Source organism: Polyodon spathula, chromosome 13, assembly GCF_017654505.1.
Source record: "Polyodon spathula isolate WHYD16114869_AA chromosome 13, ASM1765450v1, whole genome shotgun sequence".
Taxonomy (NCBI): Eukaryota; Metazoa; Chordata; class Actinopteri; order Acipenseriformes; family Polyodontidae; genus Polyodon; species Polyodon spathula.
In genome coordinates this window covers 11,742,367-11,764,741 of record NC_054546.1, presented here as the reverse complement: position 1 = coordinate 11,764,741, position 22,375 = coordinate 11,742,367, and the positions used below count along the sequence as shown (strand labels likewise).

At 35.6% G+C, this 22,375-nt stretch overlaps 1 protein-coding gene across 3 annotated transcripts in view; it reads left to right on the top strand.

Moving 5' to 3' along the window:
- Positions 1–20,211, top strand: part of LOC121325277 (paired box protein Pax-2a) — a 33,954-nt gene extending 13,743 nt beyond the window's left edge. Inside the window, exons 6-11 of one of the 3 annotated variants that reach the window (XM_041267710.1) lie at positions 6,511–6,686; positions 9,059–9,179; positions 14,664–14,873; positions 17,105–17,206; positions 19,172–19,258; positions 19,940–20,211. In XM_041267710.1, coding sequence (XP_041123644.1) covers positions 6,511–6,686; positions 9,059–9,179; positions 14,664–14,873; positions 17,105–17,206; positions 19,172–19,258; positions 19,940–20,016 — 773 coding nt within the window. In that variant the 3' untranslated portion in view covers positions 20,017–20,211. The remainder of the gene's footprint in view (positions 1–6,510; positions 6,687–9,058; positions 9,180–14,663; positions 14,874–17,104; positions 17,207–19,171; positions 19,259–19,939) is intronic. The other 2 variants (XM_041267711.1, XM_041267709.1) reach the window with 2 other exon arrangements.
- The last annotated feature ends 2,164 nt before the right edge of the window (positions 20,212–22,375 follow it).

Genomic DNA, 22,375 nt, shown 5'->3' with positions numbered 1-22,375 from the left:
TGCCCTCAAAGAAAGAGCCCCATTAAAAGAAGAATGTTGAGATAATGCAGTGTGACACACGTTATGTGCACCAGGTCTTCAGAAGAGGAGCTTCAGGGACACAAGTGTCATAAGAGCCATTAATCTGCCATTGTCATGTGTTATTGCAAATTAAAAGTAGCATGTTACACTTGCTGGCTATTGGTGGTGTTGGCAGTAAGAAGGAGGGGTTGTGGGTAGTTCCTGTGATTGTTTCTTTGGTGGATAGCCCCCCGCACGTTGTACAAAGTGACATTTAAGAGAATTTGCAATTCCACAGAGAAAAGCTATTAATTCACAAATTAACATTCTCCCCCCCCCCCCTTTCCCTCTCCCTCGGATGTGCAAGTTATTGAAAAGACAAAAGAAATAGCCTAGAGGAGAAGACCAGCCTTCAGTTCTATCTGTGTAAAGATTGGTATCACTGCTTGCAGATATATAAACCAATTACTTCAGCAGTCGAGTGTGTGCCACAACGTATTGCTTCCTTTGTAGGCCTTGAATCCATATCCAGATTGCTTTGTGTATCTCATTATGTAAAATGGCATGCGATCACCCGCATGATGCATAACTAGCCCGGAAAAATGAAGCTTAGGTGAGACAATTTTTTGGCCTGTCCACTTATTTTTTTCCAGTAGCTCAGCCAAATGAGACCAAACAGTTATTGCCGGACTGTTTTTTTTTTTTTTTTTTTTTTCTTTTTCAAAAAGAAAATCCTGGTAATGTTTTTTTGCAGGCTCAGGGCGGGTTACTCAGTTTCAAGATGTGCCCATCAGCAGGTCAAAAGGTCAGCAGGCAAATTACAAGTTCAGTGTAAAGGTCATTCAAGGTTATAGTTGAAATTGAAGGCAGAAATGGCACACTCTCCTTGCCACCATTTACACAAGGCAGAAATATGAATACAGTGGTACAAGTCAAAGAGTATGTTACAAAACCCCTTCCTCTTTTGATGTCACTAAGTAGCAATTCACAATGCTGGCTTTTGACAACCTCTAAAATTACTAGGTGTTTAAGAGTTATACATTGAGCCACTTGTGAAGATGGCTTCTGTCTGGTGTACCGTAGTGATGAATGCCTGTTTCAAAGCAGTTTCTTAAGGGGGAAAGGGAAACAGAAATCTACATGTTATGTTATAAAGATAAAAAAGAGTCATTTTCTGATCTGTTATCTTAACATAGCAAAAAACAAGAAATGTTTCCCTTTTGTAAAATACTGCATTGTATTTTTTTTTTTTTAATTTGTGCTCCTACCGATCTGCCAGAACATTTGGCATTATGCTTGTGCTGGCTGTAATTTGTGCCGTGCTGTGGTTAGTTGAGTTATATCACATAATATAAGCAGGTTTTTTTTTTTTTCTTGTTCTTTTTCCAAGAAGCGTATCTTTAATAATGCTCATTTTGCTTTAATATTCATATATATATATATATATATATATATATATATATATATATATATATATATATATATATATATATATATATATATATATATATATATTTTTGTGAAAAAGGGTTATGATCATTAATTCATCTTGGTAAATGTTGGACTATGTTTAAAAGTTAACGTGACTATATTGTTCACTATAAACAATGATTAGTAGATTGTGTTCTCCATTAGATTGAAGATTAATGTGAACGTGTTTGTGGATTGTAATGACCTGGGTTTCTCAGTTCTTTTACCTGCAGTTCTGGAATTCTTCCAATGTATCTTTACTGGCCAAAATAGGTGGGTGGAGGCATGTTGTAACAAATAAAATGTAAAAATATTAAAGGTCTTGCCACAGCAGTGGAATTGGCATATGGGGCAGGATGTCCTTGTATGATAACACCTAATCAACAGATAGGATATAACAGTCAAAATCAGGTTGCCATTTGATCATGCTTGATGTGTGTGGACTGGGATTCAAAATTACAGGGCCATGGAAATGGATACCCTTTCTTTAATAGTATCAATGCTATTCTTCCCGATGACAAGTGGAATAACATCTGACTCTTGTAGCTAACCAGCTACAACAAAAATCTTCACTCTGTCTAATGCTCTTACCTACCTGATGTTTGAATTGGTATAATGATATGCAGGAAGACAGATAGACAGACAGGCTTCCACAAAATAACAGCTCATGTCTGAATTCCAAGTGTTACAGGATGTCTGCTCACTTAGGTAAATACAGCTTTAACATATATCACCTATAAAGATGTTTTTTTTTTTTTTTTTTTTTTTTTTTATGGTCTACACAAGCTAAGCCAAACAATGCCCAAATTAGCTAACCAAGCAGCATATTCAATTAAAGGTTTGTTCATAAAGTGTCTTCCTAGTAGTGAACAGTCCCCATCCTAAAGCTGTGCTTGAATTGTAAACAGTAAGGAGCAGTATCCTTATAATCTATTTATCACATTCACCCGGAGATATGTCCAGTAGTGCTCCTAACCCAACATGCTTTAGATAAGTGTCCGTTTCTCTTTGAAAACGAAACTCTGAATATTTCAGGCAACCCAAGCTGGTTTTGAAAGGCCCAATGGGTGCTAGAAACTTAAGGAATTAAAAAAAGGCAAATAGAAAATGTTTGGTTGAATACATGTGTGCTCCTGCCTAAAGGTGTTTTAGTATTCAGGAGCATTTTGATTGGCTGTAAGTGATATCATTGGATCCTTGAAGCACGTAAAGAAAAACAGGAAGGATTTCACACAAAGGGAGAAATCGTGTCAGAAAAAAAAGTCAATTATGGGCACTGATGCTGAGAATTAATGGAGCGGTGCATTACCAGCAAAAAAAAAAAAAAGGATGCATTAATTGTGTACCAGAACACAACATCACCAAGGCAGCAGTGCTAAATGAAGGGAACGTCACATGCTAGGATCATACTCGTGACCTAGACGAAAAAGAGAAACAAAGGCAACCCAGCTTGTGAGCTGTAAAATTAAATTAATAAACCCCTTAAACGTGCACAAAATAGCACACTAAATGAATGGCCCTGTTTTTGCTGTCATCTCTTTGGATACCGTTGTTTGCTGTACTGTCTTTCCGCACCATAGGCTTTGTAAATGCAAGCATTTTCTCAAAACATGCATAGTTAGGGAAGCTGTGCTGTTTTTTTGTTATTGTTTTTTCCTGTGTGAGTGACCTGAACTAGCTGAGCTTATAAGGATTTCCTACTATTATGAAGCAAAAGTCTTAATATATTATATATTTAAAATAACAGGTAAACAGGACACAGAACCTCCTTTTGAAGTAGACAGTGTGATATAATAATAGATGCAATTGGAACTATTCATCTCTATAAAAAGGAATAATTTAAATGTATTGTTTTTTTTTTAGTATGGGAAATGGACACAGGGGAACGACCTTACTCCCTTGAATTATTTGGGTAATCTGAGTTTATTTTGAAAATCAATTGCAAATTCTACATCAGAACCCAATTATATAACTTGTATATAATAATACAAAAATAACGTTTTGGATATAATGAAACTTTAATAATACAGTAATATATGAGACCTCATGAGACGTGTAGGCTAATGTTGCAATCCTAATTTAAACCAGAACTGAGTAGCTGTGTGACCCTGGGAGAGTCACTTTCACGTGCCTCATTCCCACGTAGCTGTAAAACTGGATTGAGGCAAGACCCCACTGTGAACAAGATGTGACACCTGATTTGAGCCCAAGCGCAGTAATTAAAGCAAAGATCAATGAATTAACACAGCTAAATTAGGCTTACGAAAAACACTTTTGCTGATACGATCTTATCAGGATCATGAAGAGATAAAAGCAGGACATGCGTTTTCCGTGTCGTAATACAGATAGAAACAGAAGATAGTTGTAAATAACCAGTCCACAGTTGTAAAATGTATCCTTCACGGAGCGACCGATTGTCTTCAGACTTTAACTGAAAAGGACACAAAACACAAGCAACGTCTATACACACTCCTGTCTCGTTAATATTTCAATGATGTGCTCTTTCTGCAATTTGTCTGTTTATAATGCAGGTAAACTCTGAGTGTTCTGGAGCACACAATGGCTTGGGCCCACCTCCTGCTATGGGTCATGACCCCTAGGTGTCAAACCCGTAGAGAGGAGACTGTTTTATAGAGCTGGTTATCTGATCTGATAGTCTGGTCCCTCGTTACTGGAGTCTTAATACTGAGAGATGTCAAAATGAATAGACTCAAGTGTGACAATGATCAATAAAATACCGACAAAACCTCACAGAGGGAGGCTTTTACGGATATAGCCCCAGAGTGTTCCTGATTCAAATTAATTAACATTACATCAGAGCTAATCTGGAAAAGCCCTACTAACTGCTTGGAGTCTTAGGAGAATGGTACTTTTAAGGCTGTATAGCACCATAAGAAAAGTAGCAGGCCATAAAAGGATCATAAAGTTATTCTTTATTTTATTTTATTTTTTTAGAATGCTATCCTTAACTTTATAATTCACTTTTAGACATATTGATAGCATCCAGCTATATTTTCATTTTGACACACATTTAAGGAAGTTCTCATACAAAGCAAAAAATATCAACACAGATCTTGCAGGATAAAAATAAGAAGTGGAAATAATATTGTTGTATTTGTCACAGTAATTCAAACATCTTTTACATCAGCTCCTTAGGTGTTAAATAAACGCACTGTTTATTCGATTGTTTTTATTTAGTATAAAGCATCCGCTTCTCAGAAGGGTTAAATGTATCCACACTTTAAAGAACAAAGCATTAGAAATTAACTGTGTAATTGCTTTTTAGTTCACACTGCTGCCCAGTTGCAACTGCTGTGAGGAAAGTCCGTAAGGTTTATTATTTTGCATGCCCCACTGTAGTGAATGACGAATGCCTGGTTATCGATCGCATTTTCTACTCAGGCCAGCTGATAGAAAGTAATTAATGACTCTATTTGCTTCAGTACCGAAGAGAGCAATTGACTTTGATACAGCAACAACTGGCAGCGGTGTGAAAGGCCCCCGAGGGAGCTGTCCATGGAAAATGCCTGCTTGGAGATATGTTGTCCGGCCCCTGGGATGTGAAAAGATATATAGTATACCCTTACAAAGGGAAAATAGGTTAAAAAATGTAAATATTTTTAACAGGATATATATTCAATTACATTCAATTACATTTAAAATAATAATAATAATAATAATAATAATAATAATAATAATAATAATAATAATAATAATAATAATAAACCCTTTATCTTAATAGCTGTATGTTCAATATTTTTAAGGTGAATTACATTAACATTACATATAATTTTGTTTTATATTTTATGATACAATTAGTGTATTATGATACATGTGTTTTATTTATTTATTTATACAGTATATATCTTAAATATCTATCTATCTATCTATCTATCTATTTAGGTATATAAACACACTTGTGTATACATCCAGTATAGCCACATATATGCAATACAGTTCTGTATATATTTTGTTCTCCGTGAGACTGTGGCTCATCCTCTAGCCCCAACCATTGAAAAAGGTCAAGCTGCAAAATGGAATGGCAATAACGCCCTGAAATGGTACTATCAGTGAAACATGATTGATCAATTGAATTCCATAGCAGAGAAAAATGTGGGATTAAGTAGAGTATTATACGCACAATGAGTTGAGGCATGATGTTCATTTCAAGTTCATTTCGTCTGCCTCCTGCCACCGGATCAGGCAATCAATAGGAGCCTTGCATATCATATATCACCGCTCACTCGCTGAAGAGAGAACATAATCTGCCGCAAATTTAGAATGACAGATTTGTAAGAGAGCTGAAGCCCTCCTGAATAAATGGCAGAGCGGTAAAGCTGCAGCCACTGCTCTTGCAGTTCGATTGGAGCTGAAGGTTTTTAAGAGGTTGAAGGTGTCTTACACAAGCAACAAAGAGAGAGAGAGAAGGTATCCCTCTTGAAATATGAGGGTAATAGGGTCAAAGTTCAGGTAAAAGGGTCATATTTTTTTTAACTGGTTATCATGAAATGATTAACTGGTTTCTACTGTCTGTAAAAATGCTATTGTATTGATGCCGACCTCTAGTTTTCAAAATTAAATGCATCACCTAAATAAACAAAACAAAATTAGATTGTATAGGCAATATTGTCTTTAAAAAAATAACTTAACATGGCATGGCATAATGTAAACCCATTCAACAAAATGCATATTTAACTAAGACACCTGCGCTCCACAACAAGTATACATTTGTGCTGATAGTAATCCATCAATTCTCACAGACCTATCATGCCATGAAGGCGCTAATACTGTGGTAGTTTCCAGTGGTTCCTAATGCAGTGTGTAAAACTGACACACATGGTTCAGCATTTTCTCAGAGTCTATTTAACGTATCCTCGGACTTAAGATGGGGTTCTTTAAAAGCTTTGTTACAAAGCCATGCAGATACTCAGGCGTAAAAAAAAAAAAAAACCTACAGCTACAGAACCTACAGCTTCCGGGGTAGAGTTACATGAAGAAGAAAATTGTATAAAAAAAAAATGTCACTCTTTCTCCTTGTAGATGGTACAGATGGTTCTGGCCCAAACAGTGAATCTCATGGTAGTGTGGACAGTTTACGGAAGCACCTGAGGGCAGATGCCTTTACTCAACAACAGCTTGAGGCTTTGGACCGGGTCTTTGAACGGCCTTCATACCCCGACGTCTTCCCAGCCACTGAACACATGAAACCTGATCAGGTCAGTATCTGTTTGGTTCAAAAGGTGCACACATTGGGGCAAAACCAGAGGCAACTAAAATAATCAACAAAGGTGATGCAAATTAAATCATAAACCACATAAAATCTCTAGATGCACGCCTACTTTAAGGCGGTAATTTAAATGTGTCTACATGTAATAAATAAACTCATGTCTACTGTTTACTGAACAAACAAGAACCAGCAATGTCAAAGCCACGGCTGTCTACAGACAAACTTAGAATACAAAATGAGTATTTTTCAAAGCACAGATGATTAACATAATATACTGTATTCCAACATCGTCATTTGTCTTGAAACAAGTAATGTATCTTGGTTGGCAGGTCTGTGCTTTAAATTATATTATCTATAAATATAAGTAAAGAGTGACCTTTTCAGTTTTATCAACTACCATCTTGTTTGTTTTCCCCTTTGAAGTCAGAAGTAAAAGCCGCACAAGCTATTCATCATAATGGAAGGAATTAGAGTCACTGTCAAGGCAACAAAACCATAAATACAAAAAGAAGCCCTATATGTGCAATTCTTTTTTTTTTTTTTTTTTGTAGGCACTGGGTTTATTACAATGGACAACCTTTATTTACTTTCATTATACTATTAAACAACAAGAGACTATACATTTTCCCTTTGAAACTCCAAGCAGGGCCTATAAAGCAAAAGCCGTCGCCTAATTGAGTTCATTTTAATTTCTCTCCAATCGTGGCGAATTACGCTGGTGATAAATCAGGGGGACAGCCCTCACCCCTAGTAGAAGGCCTAATTTGCAGCTAATTACAAAACTGATTTCTACTGGAAGATCAATACCAAAACGAATTGGAAATGACTTGCAATCACAAAGAGCGGCAGTGAGGGTATTAAAAAAAGAAGAGGAAAAAAGGGCCCAGACCAGTACAGAAAAATCAGTTTTAATTTAATGTAATATTAATCAGACTACTTTCCCTTTCATGGATTCTTTTCTCTTTTTTTAACTCATGAAAAGGCAGACCTATTAGCCTGTGTCTGGTTTCTAAAGACAGGCATTAAAAACTCATTCTAAAAATGCAAAACTCAATGGATTCAACCCTCCCACACTTCTGCTGGCCATTTGGCCATCCTTTTCAAATCTCCAGCTTTTTTATGTGCTTGATAACATAGCTATTATGCATCTGAAGCCTTAAAGAATAGAGGAAAACATCCACAATTGTGCCAGTGAACAGTTGTAGCAGACAATTAGAGTTTATCTGTGATAGAAGCAGACAAGACTGGGGTCACAGGCATTCCCTCTGGGACCTCTGTCCACTGAGTTGCTCAAACACGCTTAAGGGGCAGGCAGAGACACCACAGATATACTGGGCTTGCTTCATTGCATACTGAAAGAATAATGCTTGTAGAGACTGGTCGCACAGTTAAAAATCTCATCTTCTTTTAATCATGACCGCTAATAATTATGCATCAGATTTCTCTTACATTTTGTTTTAAAATATAAAAATATTGTGTCTTCAGCTGTTGCAGGGATTGTCCTGATGAAGACGCACTGTGTGTCAAAATGTGCTGTGTTTGTTTTTTGTTTTGTTAACATTTTTTTTAACTCTGCAGAGACATTAATATATAAAGTCCCTTATGGTCTGCACCTCTTTTTAGAAAAATGCCTATCTTTTTAGATTATATATATATATATATATATCTATATATTATATATATATATATATATATATATATATATATATATATATATATATATATATATATTAATGAGTGAAATGTCCATTGACCTGCATTTAAGGTCTAGCTAATTTTGATGGTGACATTTTGAAATATAGTAGGCATAAAAGCAATACTACTGTTACTTCTAATAGCAATAATAATTATTATTATGACTGCATCCTCAATGATCAAATTTCCCAATCAAAATTATCAATCAAATTATATTTTAATACAGTACTACACTCTCCAAAGTTTCATTTAACTTTATTTTTCTTTTTTATTCAACCTTAGCTGTCTTTAATTTTTTGTTTATTTTTTACTTAAAATGGCTCATCCATATGTCCTGCTATAAACGCCACACGCTATGCCTCTGTAACAAAGCTTCAATGTTACCGCCCTTGGCTGGTCAGGGGTATAGCCGCAATGAAACACAAAGAGACAGCTGACGCCTTGTCTTTCTGTTCATTACGAAATCCTTTCTTTTTTTTCTTTTGACTTGATTATTTTTTAAAGAAAGCCCAACAAACACATGGATTATATATTTAACTACTGACTGCTAATTGTCCTGGTATCCTAATTATTTTGTCATTATATAAATAATAATTTGTATCAATATTTTTTTTTAATTATTCTAGCTATTTTGTTGAATAATATAACTATGTTTCTTCTTTGCAGGCTAATGAGTATTCTCTACCAACACTGAACCCAGGGCTTGATGACGTAAAGCCCAGTTTGTCAGCAAGCGCCAACCAAGACATAGGCTCTAATGTGTCACAAAGCTACCAAGTAGTGACAGGTAAGATACTTGTGCTACAGATACAGTTTATTCCACCCTATAAACTGTATCTGTAAAATAAATTAACAATTCATAAAAAAAGTACCCAGATAAAGTTTCGAAACTGATGAAGAATACAAAGCGTCCTTCATTAGTAAGTTTTTTTTTTTTTTCATTAGTCATTGGATTTTCCCTATTAAACAACTAATAGCGATCCGGTTTCACTGCCAGCAATATCTGCATTTTTTTTCTAATTAAACCTTTCTAATTAAAACATTGTTTCATAGTTGCTGTTGTTATTATCTAGAAGAAGAAGGTTAAGTTTACTGATAGCCATGTTGGCCTGAGATTAATATTATGGGGTTTTATTAAAATTCACATAATTATGCAGGAGCCATCAAAGCCAATGAGTTCTGTTTGGGGTAAGACAGGATGATTGAAAATTACAGTCCCCCTTCTGAAATGATACCATGCAGTGTTACGTGACAAAGAAAGACTTCTTTCTCATTAATATGTGGGTGGCTGGTTTCTCCAGCAAGTTAGGCCTCATGAGAAGAAAGGTGTGTGTTTTGTCCTTTGTGCTCAGGTAATTGTATCAAAGCAAGCCTAGTCTGGAGGGGTCCTTCCTGGCAGGTGGCTTTATTTGCACCTGGGAGGTTTAAAGAGGAAGTATTCCTTTTTAAAGGGGTGAAATAAAGGTCATCTGCCAATCTAGCACGTTTACCTTCCCGAGAAGGATTTCCAGCACTGCCCTGTGTTTATATATATATATATATATTTATATATGTAATTGAAATTTTGGAATATGTGAATAAAACCTTATAAACAAAAAAATAATAAGAATGAAATGTTTGTTTTTTTTTTTTTTTTTTGTATTGTTTGTAGATGTGTCATAGGGAGAATATACATATTGTATAACATATTGCATCTCAGGAGAGCAGCATTTAAACAAACTGTATGATTTATTTATTTAGTTTATTTTTAAAATAATTTTAATGGCCTAAACATTTGTTTTTATCAAGTGGTTCTATATCTAAACACAGTAAAGAAAAATTAAAAAGCGTTCGACTGTTTAATAATTTTCGTCAACATTTTTTAAAATCTGCATTGTTGTTGTCTTAAATACATTTATTAGATCTTTAAATAAACATCGGCTTGCTTTTTTTTTGTCTGTGGATATTGCCCAGTCACTGGCACTTAAAATGTTACACTTGATTTTCCCCTAGTGACTGTTGACACTAATAACTTAATTTGCAATGTATTTTATTCAGATACACCATTTGGGGTTTGGTTAATAGCAGAACATTATGGTTTACTGGAATATGATAAACTCAAGTGTTAGGAACTGAAGCCAAGGAAAGAGAGGTGCTAAATTATCTTTTGCATTTAGGCTTGGGTCCAATTTTTAATTAATAGCGCCTTTACAGGGGAAAGAGCTGAAGATTATGTTCATTCTTAAAATGTTTTCTGGTACCAATTAAAATGCCTGGAGTTATTGATCTTGTTGATTTCATGTCCTGGAATTTGCATAATCTATTAAAGAGGAATGATTTGTGAACTCTTCATTACCAGCGGAGATTGGCATTTTAAAGGAACTGCAAAGCTAAAAAGAGAAATGTTTTGTCTCTGTGTATCCCATTACTGCTAAAAGTATCTGTAAAGTAGGCAGCCAATTCAAATAAGAAAAGGATTTAAAGCATTGTGAGCGTCATTGAAATTCACCAAGAGGCATCTTTGTCTAAAACAGACAATGCAATGAGACATGAGATATGTAAAGCTTGTTCAGTACATTGACTCAGATAATGACGTTTAAATAATATTTAGACATCTCTAAAGAGCATTCTAATCGCATTGTTCAAGTAAACAGTATTAAGGTTTTGTGATAGCATTAATACTAATATGTCTTCCTCAGCCTGTGCTAAAGTAGTAAAATCTACGTTGGACCATCGGGACAAAATAAAAGAACAATTTTAAAAGTGGCTCATTTCAGGACTTTCCTATTTTTTATTATTTAGAATGTGGGTTTAAAAGCGAAAAAGTTTTAATTTAGCTGCTAATTTGGGCTCAATTTGAAGCATCAGCTGCAAAGCAAACAGAGCCTTATGCAGGGGTGTCAAGTGGCATTCTATAGATTCAGAAGAATGAATCAACAGTAAAAATTCTTGAAGCATGTTGCCTGCTGAGCCTATTAATCTGAAACTTCCTGGTGCCAGCGGGATGGCACAGTCTCAATGGGCACCCCTTGTTCCCATATTGAGAACTTGAAACGATTCTGCAGGAGGCTGGAGCGTTCTTTAACTCCTTGAGGAATGGAATGATTCTTTTACATATGAATGCTGTTCAATTCGCAAGGCTTTTGGAATGGTATTCAGAATCCAGAAAAGGACTGAGAAGACATGTACATGTTGAGTGGAAAGCATTTTGTAATCGCAGTTAAAGGGTGACAAAAATATCATCAGAAATGGCTACATAACCTGTTGGTACAATGAATTTTCCAATTGCGTCTTGCAATTCCTCTGAGCAATGATCAGCCGCCTAACCTGCTGTTTCTGGTGTGTGGTCTGTTGCCCTCGGTATCTGTATGCTGGAGGACCACAATCACAGCACAGAAATTAATGTTTATTTCATCATCACAATAGCACACTAACCTTTGAGCACCGATTTGATAATGAATGACTTTCACTGAGTGTACAGGGAATTGAAGCAATTTGGCTCTCCAAACATTCTTTACTTAGTTGTAATTAATTAGGGTATACAGGTTTTTGGCTGGTGATAAATTGCCACATCCTACATTTAGAATTGGAGGTCGCTCAAAGATCTTTTTTTTTTTTTTTTTTTTTTTCATCTGAACATGAAGGTGTCCCTGTCATATGTTCCATGAAAATGTAATATTTTACCATCCTAAAGACACCATGTCAGGTGACTGTGTTGTAACGAGGTTAAAGCACGCTGAAGGTTATTTGATGGCATGAATGTGTGCTTGGTGAATACATACCGCAATGGGATTAGAATAGATATTGTGAAAGAGTGTTGTGAGAATATTCACAGCTAAGCGGTACCAATGGGAGTTCTACCTCCTGGGCCTGTGTTTATCTTCCATTGGAATAATCATGGATTGACAGTTTTCTTTTTTAAGTGTAGCTTGTCCCCAGGACAATAAGAAACACCATTTGTATTAGTTTCAAAGTTCACTGGTCTAGAACACAACACTGGGGTCAGTGTTCTATGTTGCCCTTGTCTGTTAGACAACCAGTGTGTATAAACACTAGTCTCTAACCATGAAAAAACTGTTTGTTTGTTTTTTTTTCTTGTGGCCATTTAAAAGACCAATGCTCAGTTTAGCTTTGGCATTGGATATTAAATATGAACAGTAAAAGATGAGCAAGTACAAAACTGGTAAACAATAAGCACACATAATTTTTAGTTTAAGCAAATTCATTTGACTATTTTTAAAACAGTTGTCCTTACCAGCTCATAGGAGTTTATTGATTTTTACAAACCACATACAATCATGTTTTACTTTTCTGACCTGTTAATAGCGAGAAAATAATATTTTGTTGATAAACAATGCTTTAAAAAAAATCTTTTCAATTGATTTGTGTGGGAAAAAGGCCAGTAAAGATGTTCGATTTCCTGGCGTTAAGTCTGAGAGGGTTGTCACTAAAGCATCCCATATAAAGAAGCCCTTGTCTTAATGAGGAATCTCTGCACACAAATCTGTTGTAAAACAACAATAGTTAGGAAGCAGCTAATGAGACTATCATGGAGTCCTGAGAGTCTTTGCGAACAAGCCTAGTAAAGAGAAAAGAATATAAAGAGGGCATGTTGCGCCAGCAACAGTGCTTACATTGATTGCTTAGGTTTCTAAGTCAAAAACCACAGTGAAATAAAATATGTTGAGCTTGTAACCCTAAAGAGCAAGGGCTGGACTATTCACTGCTTGTTGTCATGTTTACCCTGTCCTTGTGCAGCAAGCTTGTTTCATAAACATTATCTATAAATGTAGTCTTTGTTGTTCAGGCTAGAGTGACATTTTAAACAGAAAAAATATTAGCTTACAACACGGTAAAAAAAAAGGGGGGGTTGTGGGGGTGGGGGCCCCACCCCCCACACTAAAGTTGACTGAGTCTGTTTGCTTTTTCAAACGCTAGATTTGAAAAAAAGATCAAATAGTTTGCATGAATCTTGCTCCCAGTACTGTGTTTTACTTCCCTTCCCCCCATGCGGACCTCTGACAATGCATGTCATCAAATAAACGTGTGCATCAATATATACTTAGCTACGGCATGTGGCTTGATTTCTGTACAGATTTATCTGATGTCCGGAAAGAGTTTGCTTGATTTTATTCAGCAACCTACCTTCATACTAAGAAAGTATTCCCTCAGAAACTGTTCATGGAAAACTTGGCTTTTATGTGTACAACAGCAGCCTGCACCCCCCTCCACCAAAAGAAATGTATTATGTGGTTTTTGTGCGACCACAATATGTGAGGATAGCTTGCCATTAACGTTTTAACAATATTAGCAAAATAATGCAAGGAGTTGTTACCTATGGAGGATGGCCTAACCATTGTAAAGAAAGGCTTCAGTCAGGGCTTTCTGCCTGAAATGCTATCTGTGAAGACCAGGATGAAATCCAGGGGCTGGGTACGGCTTGGCGTAATGCCACAGCTGTAATCTAGTCTGCTTAACCAGAGATTACCATTTATATACACAGTTTGCTTGAGAAAAAAAGAAATGGGTTTTAGGAGATTACTCTGGCACAAAATAGGAAAACAAACTGCCACAGGCTTTTAATAAAAACAGAGACTCGTCATCCGTTTTGCAAAGATTAATCTCACCCACACTGTCTCTGTTTCAGCTTGAGCCCCCTGTCCATTAATGTGTCACCTTTCTGATTCTGTGCCTTTCTGTGTGCTGTGTGTGCTGCAGCTGCAGTGTCTTTTTCTACCAAACTGTCAGTCAGTCACATACACTTTTGAGCCACCTTTTGCATACCCCACTCAAAACAAATTGTTACTTTTATTGGAATGTTTGGAACATTCTTTCTTTCTTCTGTTAAAAGGCACAAAGCTATAGAATTCTTCACTACTGCTGTAAACTCAAGGATGTCATTTACACATACAAAGAACACCATGTTCTTCCCCTTATCAACTGTTTAAGTAAACTATTATTTACTTATTTCTACATCAAAGATACAATCAAGTGGTTTGTCCAATAACAAACCCACATTTCTGAAAAACTGTGCTTTTGTTGCTAAATTTCATAAAAAAAAGTTTTTAGTATAATTTCCATGAGATCTAAAAACAGAGATATGTCAGTCCAATTTTACATGGTTTCTAAAATACACACACCACAGTCAGTGACACGCAGTTCCACATTCAATTTTTCCTTTTGTTTACAATTTTTTATGGCCAGTCTCATCACTCATTATTTCTTTTTCTTTTCTTTTTTCGTGTGTGTCTGTGTCTCTTTTTTTTTTTTTTTTTTTTTTGTCATCCGGCAGAGTCCCATTCATCCTCCATCTGTGTAAAGCAGGAGCCACACGAAGCGTCGCTGGCTCCTTTCACCCCCTCCTCCCTGGCAGGTTCAGGCCTAGCGGAATTCCAGCATTTCCAGCACACCGTGTCAATAGATGCCTCCACCCCTTGCTACAGTGCATATGCCCACCACAGCCCCAGCTACGGGCAGTATGCAAGCCAACCTTTAATAGCAGGTACACCACTACGAAATACACAGTACACCAAATAGGTGGGGGGGGGGGGGGGGGATGTAATTGCTACTGAAGAACAAATTGTGTTGAACTAGTGATTCCTTTGAAACAACGAACATCAAATATCATAGTTCCTCTGTGTTTTAGCCCTTTTATTTATCTACTTACTTTACTTGTGTCAATCACCGAAATCACAACCTATGGACAACAAACAATAGAGTTTTCTGATGCCTGAGCTGTAAAACAATGCTTTACCGTGGAGAAAATCATCTATTTTCTGTATTTTGAAATGTGTTTTCCAGAAAACATAGCATATAAATGTATTCATGAAACCATAATTGGCTGGCTATGGTTACATTTCATTACAACACCCATATTCAGATTTTAGAACAACTTAACTGTGCCTTATTTTTCACTGAGCTTTTTAATATATGTAATTTATATTACTTGAAATTTCTTTAATGCACAAAAAATTTCAAGTTTTTTTTTATTTTTATTTATTTTTATTATTTTATTTTATTCCAGTAGTTGCATTAATAAAAAAAAAAGTTTCCAACTCCTGTTTATTAAAACATTTAGCACGAAGAGTATAGTTGTCTTACTACTGGAGTAACTGCAGTTTACTTTGTTGTGCGATTATGGTAAAGTTTTCATTTTTTTCTGGAGTCATTTTCAGGAGGAGGCTGATGCCATGTGATTTTTTTTAAGGCAGAAGCATTCTTTGATGTTGCTAGGCACCCCACTATGGCTTGTTAAAATTCACTGTTGTATTACGTAAACAAGAACAACTTTGACTGCTGTCTTCCTCATTAATGTTCAATTGGGAAATGATTTTCCCCAACCCCCAGTGCCCCTCGTGCTAACAATGTATCATTTGCAGGCCTCTGAAGCTCAGGAGCTAGAGGAGCTCTGGCTCGGCTCAAACTACGTGCGGCAGCACAATCACTGTGGTGCCTGGGTAGGACAGTCACCCGTCACAACCAATTATGTAGCTGAATGTGGAAACATTGTGCTCAGCTCAATATGATGCTCAAGTTTTAGTGGGACCAGAGCCACAAAGTGCCTGGTGTGCATTTATATTCTGTCATGTCAGATGAGTCGGATATTTGAAAGTGAGAGTCAGTGGGGTTAGTTTAACTTTATTTGTTTACTGTGATTGTGGATGGAATAAGCTTAAGGAATTTCACTTGCAAAGTGGCAGAACCTGCAATTCACCCAGATTTTTGTATTAACAGGGAAATTATCCTTTTAACAAAATATATTATATATATATATATATATATATCTATATATATATTTATATATATCTATATATATATATATTCATATAATAAAAGTAGTTTATTTTAAATCTTTGTTCAATATTATTTTTCTCCATCTCCATCTTAAGCCAATATCTATTGTTAAATCGGAAGTTGTCACCTCTGCTGCCTGACTGTACGGTAATGCAGTATCACTGCACTTTACCAAGTGTGCTTTGATACAAGTGATTATGCCTGGCCAAGTATTGAAGGCTAGCTAATCCCTAGTGTAAGGCACAGTCTTCACTGTTGGTGTGACATTTGTATAGAGCTAGGTGAATCATCGATCCTCACAGTGACTGCACATTGTCTCTTGAACTGTCTTGCTGTCTTGCTGTTGCACACAGGACTTGCAGTTTGATTTTATCTTTTCCCTTAAAATCTCATTTCGTACTTCTTTACTGTTTAACGTCAAAGGCAATTTTTATTTCCCATTAATTTCAAGTGTATATATAGCACACAGACTTGAGACCACTTTGATGTGTGTGGATGTAAATGTAGTAACCAATACAATAGAGTAGTAAACACATCCAAATCTGGTACTATAGTTTTCATTGTACTGTATTTAAAATAATTTGTACAGGGTTTTTAGCTGTCCTGTTCTGTTAAGAAGTAGTTTAACGGATTTACAAAAGAAAAAAAAAAGTCAGCATGTGCTTTGATAGTACCCCCATTGTCTGTAGCTTATCCTATCTATATCTTGGACATAGCAGATACGGTACTTGTTGTTTTAAGATATACGCTGTAAATCTCTGGGATTTCAGCTGATAATCACTGGAAATCCTGGGGATTAAGTGAATCTGAAATTGTAGATTTAAGGTATAATAACAACGCAATATAAAAGGCAAACAAAGGTGTGTGGTTAAACCTGCCTGTTGCATTCAAACTAAGACAAAGTGTTGTAAAGGTTGTGTTTTGTGTTGTGTTTTCCAGGTCGTGACATGGCAAGTACCACCCTTCCTGGCTATCCCCCCCACGTACCACCAACTGGACAGGGCAGCTACCCCTCCTCTACACTTGCTGGAATGGTCCCTGGTAGGTTAATTTATGAATCACAACCACCCCCACCACCACCACCACACACACACAGACAAACACACACACACACACAAACAGGCTAATTATAATGTAATGTGTTTCTTTCTACTTTTTACAAAAATACTTGTTACAGACTTTCATGCAAGTGGAAGGGCCAATGCAGGTTTTATCATATTTTCTTTCTCTTGCTTTTTATCTTGCCTTCTTTTCAGTGACTGAGGCCTAGAGACACTTATAAAATGAAAACTGGACAACCGGATACTGTAGTTAGCCCACAAAATGTAGAAAATGCAATTGCCTTCAAAAAATGAATAAGATAAAAATAGCAAGAACTTGCTGTCACACACTGAATTACACACATCACAATTAAATCAATAATCTTTCATGTGAGTAACTGCATCAAATGTAGAAAACATTTTAAAAGCCATTAATGTCTCCTGTGAGCTGTTTTCGGTAGTAGAATTATTCTTTGCCATGCTACCATGCTGAATTGTATTCTTTTGACCCAACAATAAACACATTTAGGATAATGATTACCAAAGGAATCTGCATGCCTAGGCATGCGGCATTGACCTTGAGTTAGAAAGTGAGAGTAGTTAAGAGACCATCTGATGCGGATGAGGAAATTAAACATGCTCGATAACTGATCAGTGGGAAGGAGATAGGACAGTTCCTCTCAGTTACACTTCAGTTCCAAAGCTCATTATCCCCTTGTGTGCGCACTTTCACAAGTCGTCGATAAACATTGTTTTCAGCCGTCCTCAAGCCCCAGTGCTACAGAGCGTATCTCTTTCCCCTCTACTTAACCTGCAGTGCAGGTTCACAGCAAACAGTTAAGGGTCACAAAACAGGCAACAGAGGCCTGTAAATATTTAAATCATTATCTCTCATAGAGACATGGCTAGAGTTTCACTGCCGACCACAAGCAGATATAGAGGTACTATCTCTATGCCATTTCTTCAGACCAAAAACTATTGTTGCATTTTCACCTTCAAGATGTAATACACCATAGTATTGTCAAACGTACAGTAGTTACCCATGAGTACAAAGCATGAGGGTGACATATTTATTTGGCACAACAATAATAAATATTCAGTCTGTATTATTTAGAGCAAGCATGTGCTAATGCTATTATAATCCGTTATAAATTGGTAACTTAAACTTAATGCTGTACTGTTTATTCATGATAAGAAAGCAAAAAACTGTTTCACTGTTTAATGGACAGCTACCTCGTGGTATTAAGCCTAAGATTGTTACTTTCTAATATTTTTTTCTCAGTTTTGTAATTCATTCTGTGACAGAATTCATTCAGTTGGCGAACAGTTCTTTTCAAGTGCATCAAATATATATATATATTTTTTTTATCAAACATTCATTTTCATCAGTCACACACAGTAACGTGAAGCCCTTTTAATCCTAAGGCTATACATTTTGTGTGCTTTCCCATTCACCGGGCCTAGCCCGACTAAGATTTAGTGACAGGCCCCAAACACTGTTAAACCAAAAGCCATTCTTCACCAGCTTCATATAAAATCTTGCCTTTATTGTCTCATAAAAGAAAAAAACGTGTTGGACCCACAGCATTGCTCACTGCCACAGTCTGAGTTACTTCCTGAAACTGGAATTCTGAAAAAATGGGAAAGAATTCTATAGATCAGCCTTTACTGATGAAAGTTTCTAGAGTTTATATGGGTATTATAAAGTAAACAGTAAGACCTAAAGAGCACGCCCTACTCCATTATATATGCTGACTAAAGACCAAAGAAAAATCTCACCTCAGGGTAGAAAAATATATACATTAACATACTAAAGTGATATTCATCAGCATGCAGCTGACAAGAGTAAAAGTGAGTTTCCTGATTTGTGTCTTTCTACGAGTTGAACTATAAATAATGTAATTTTAAAATGTTATGTAGTGAAATATATAAAAAAAAAAATTCTTCTTAATAATTTCTTTTTCAGGGAGTGAATTTTCCGGGAACCCCTATTCCCATCCACAGTACACACCCTACAATGAAGCCTGGCGGTTTAGCAACCCTGCATTATTAAGTAAGTATTACTTTTTGCATGTAAATATCATTTTATATTCTAACAGGTGGTTTATTGTTTCAGTAAAATACACATTAAGTGTAATCTTTATATACCTATTTTAATATTTAGCAAATTCATCTTAGTCATTTTTTTTTTTTAGAAAACTATTTATTTTATAATACTGTACACAGGTTTTCAGTAGCATATATTTGTAAGGATTCAGTATTGTTTTTAAAATAATCCTTTTGAATATTACATTTTAGATTTTAAAAGTCTGCATGTAAGAAAGCGAAACACTACCATGTGTTGTCTAAAACACTGTGATAACTAATTACTAAATAATAGATAATTACTGAGTATTGACTGACTGAGTTAATGGGGTAAACATATTTTATAGAGTAAAAACTGAAGCTGCTTACAGTAGTTGATACATTATGTAACATTTTGCCAATGAAAACTAGCAGAACAAGTCAATCACTTATAAAATTAATTTTTACGCAAAGACATTATTCCAAGGCTCCCATTTGAAAAACTATTGTAGTACATAATACAGTATTTACCAATAATCTTTATTGCATTTGTAATTAGATTACATTGGGGTTTCACATTTTTTCAACCTTAACAGTTTTTTTTTTTACTATGTTAAAGATTTGTTTGTGTGTTTTTCAACCAGTATTCTTCTCCTGTGTTAACTTCCAGGTTCCCCTTATTATTATAGTGCCGCATCTAGGGGCTCCGCACCTCCCACTGTTGCCACTGCCTATGACCGCCACTAGTTACCACAGAAACCAAATGAAACTGCAGGACGATGGGTATGGCCTCCATATTGTACCAGTCTGATTGGCATCCAAGTCAAAGGGATGAAAGGCGACTCCAAACCATCCAACTATCTCTTACATACAGTGAAGGACGGACACCTAATTTCGCGCACACACACACACACACACACACACACACACACACACACACACACACACACACACACAAACACACAATTACACCTTTCGAACTGTATACACCAAGTCCTATGCTTCAATCTGCAAGATTTAAAAATATCAAGAGACTGTGGAAGAATAATAAAAAAAAGATGGAACATGGTGTATGGAGGACAAAGTGAAGACTGACAAGTGTTTATTTTTTGTTTATTTGTTCTTCTTGGATCAATACATTCCTGTACTTGACTGTTTGCTTCCTCCTCTTCTTCCAAAAGGACCAGCATTTGAAAGCAGTATAGTTGACTCTGAAGAAGCATTTTCTTTTCCCAGACGCATGGAAAAAGTGAACACTTACTCTTTCTTGTTAATGGTGAATGAGAGACGGTATGAAGCTTTCTGCCATTCAAGAAGATCGCAATAGAGTAGGCTGCAGCTTTGGTATTCCACTCCCTTTGTCAATGCATTCAAAAACATTCTTGGAAAAAAAATATATATATATATATATATATATATATATATATATATATATATATATATATATATATATATATATATATATATATACATACTGTGTATGTACACATGACGAACTGCTACGGTACTGAGAAGATTAATTGGACCTGTCCTGTGGACACACAATCAGAGTCTACAAAAAATTAAATTAATTTAAACAAAACCGTGACACATCATGGTCTTCTACCAAACCAGAAGATGGTGGGTAAGTAAATAAATATTCTTAAATTAAGTTTTTTTTATTATTATTATTATTATAATTATTATTATTATTATTATATATTATAATATAATTATGAAGGTCTGTATGAATGTTAGGGATCATTTCTTTTTTTTTTTTTTTAAACCAAGTCAAATGATCGTGAAGAGAGTCCATGCAATATCTGATCTTTCTTTGTACTTATTTTTGCACTATTTTCTTATGGTATGATGGTATAGGATATAAACACTCGGAGTTTACTTGCAGTAACTACCTTTTCTGCAGTGGGGCAGTATGGACAACCTTTATTACAACAACAAAACAAATGTGTGTGAAGCTTCATTTTATCAATTGATCAGAGCTGGCACTTAAGGAAGCTATTAGAAGTTTACAAATTCCAAACCTATGCCATTATTTTGGTTACATTTATAGAAACATGCTCTGTGCATGACTGTAGATAGCTATGAAGTCAAACTTTTTTTTTTTCCTCAGGCCTGTCTTGAAGCTTCTGTGACACTGTCTGCCATATACAGTTGCTTCAAAGCCTTAGTCTAAATTTCTACTTTTTTGGCATATATTAGAAATGGAGGAAATTAAAAAAAAAAAAAAAAAAAAAATTCTTTAAAAAAATAATTGTAACACTTTGCACTTATAAAAGGTAAACATGTAAAAGTTTTTTTTGTGATCCATAGCTAATAGTTGAACTTGAGAGACACAGTTTTTGGACAACCATACTTCTCTTTGAAGACTAGGCAGTTGTGACAAACATAACTACTTTCATTCAAACACATTCAGGCCACAGGCTTCAAACCATGCCTATGGTATGTATAGATGACTGCAAGCACAGTTTTTTCCTACCACTTTTTAAATACAATTTTAAGTTACATTATATATGGAGACATATTAGTGCATTTCTTTCTAAATCAAACTGATACCTTGATCTACGTGAAGCTTGGTCAACAATTTGTATTGAAAATCACAGAACGTTTTACCACCATTTAGGAAAACAGATTATTTTTATGCCTTACAGCTCTATTTTCTAGTAGAAGTGCATTCTTTAAAACAGTATTCTACTTCAGAGAATAGTAGTAACTAAAAATAGTCTTTACCAGGGGAAGGGAATGTAGTCAAGAAGGAAACAACGGCAACCCTAACATATAAAATACTACTTCAGTGTGAAGGAATTGTCCACACATACTGCTCCTAACAAAACTGGAAAGTGAATGTACTTCTTACCACATTTGCCAAAGACTTAGTTCTTGTTCATATTTTATTTACAGTATGTGTATGCATTGTAAAAGCAGTATTATAGTAAAAACAAACTAGTCAACACTGAAAATGTATGTGGTAATATTATGCAGAGGCAAAGATCGTCATTATGCATATTTAAACTCTGTAGACTGGAAATGTAAACAGAAAGGTGAATTCTAGCAATTACTTAATGTTATGTTATTTGCAACAAATTGCTGCTTTGTAGAATGATTTGTG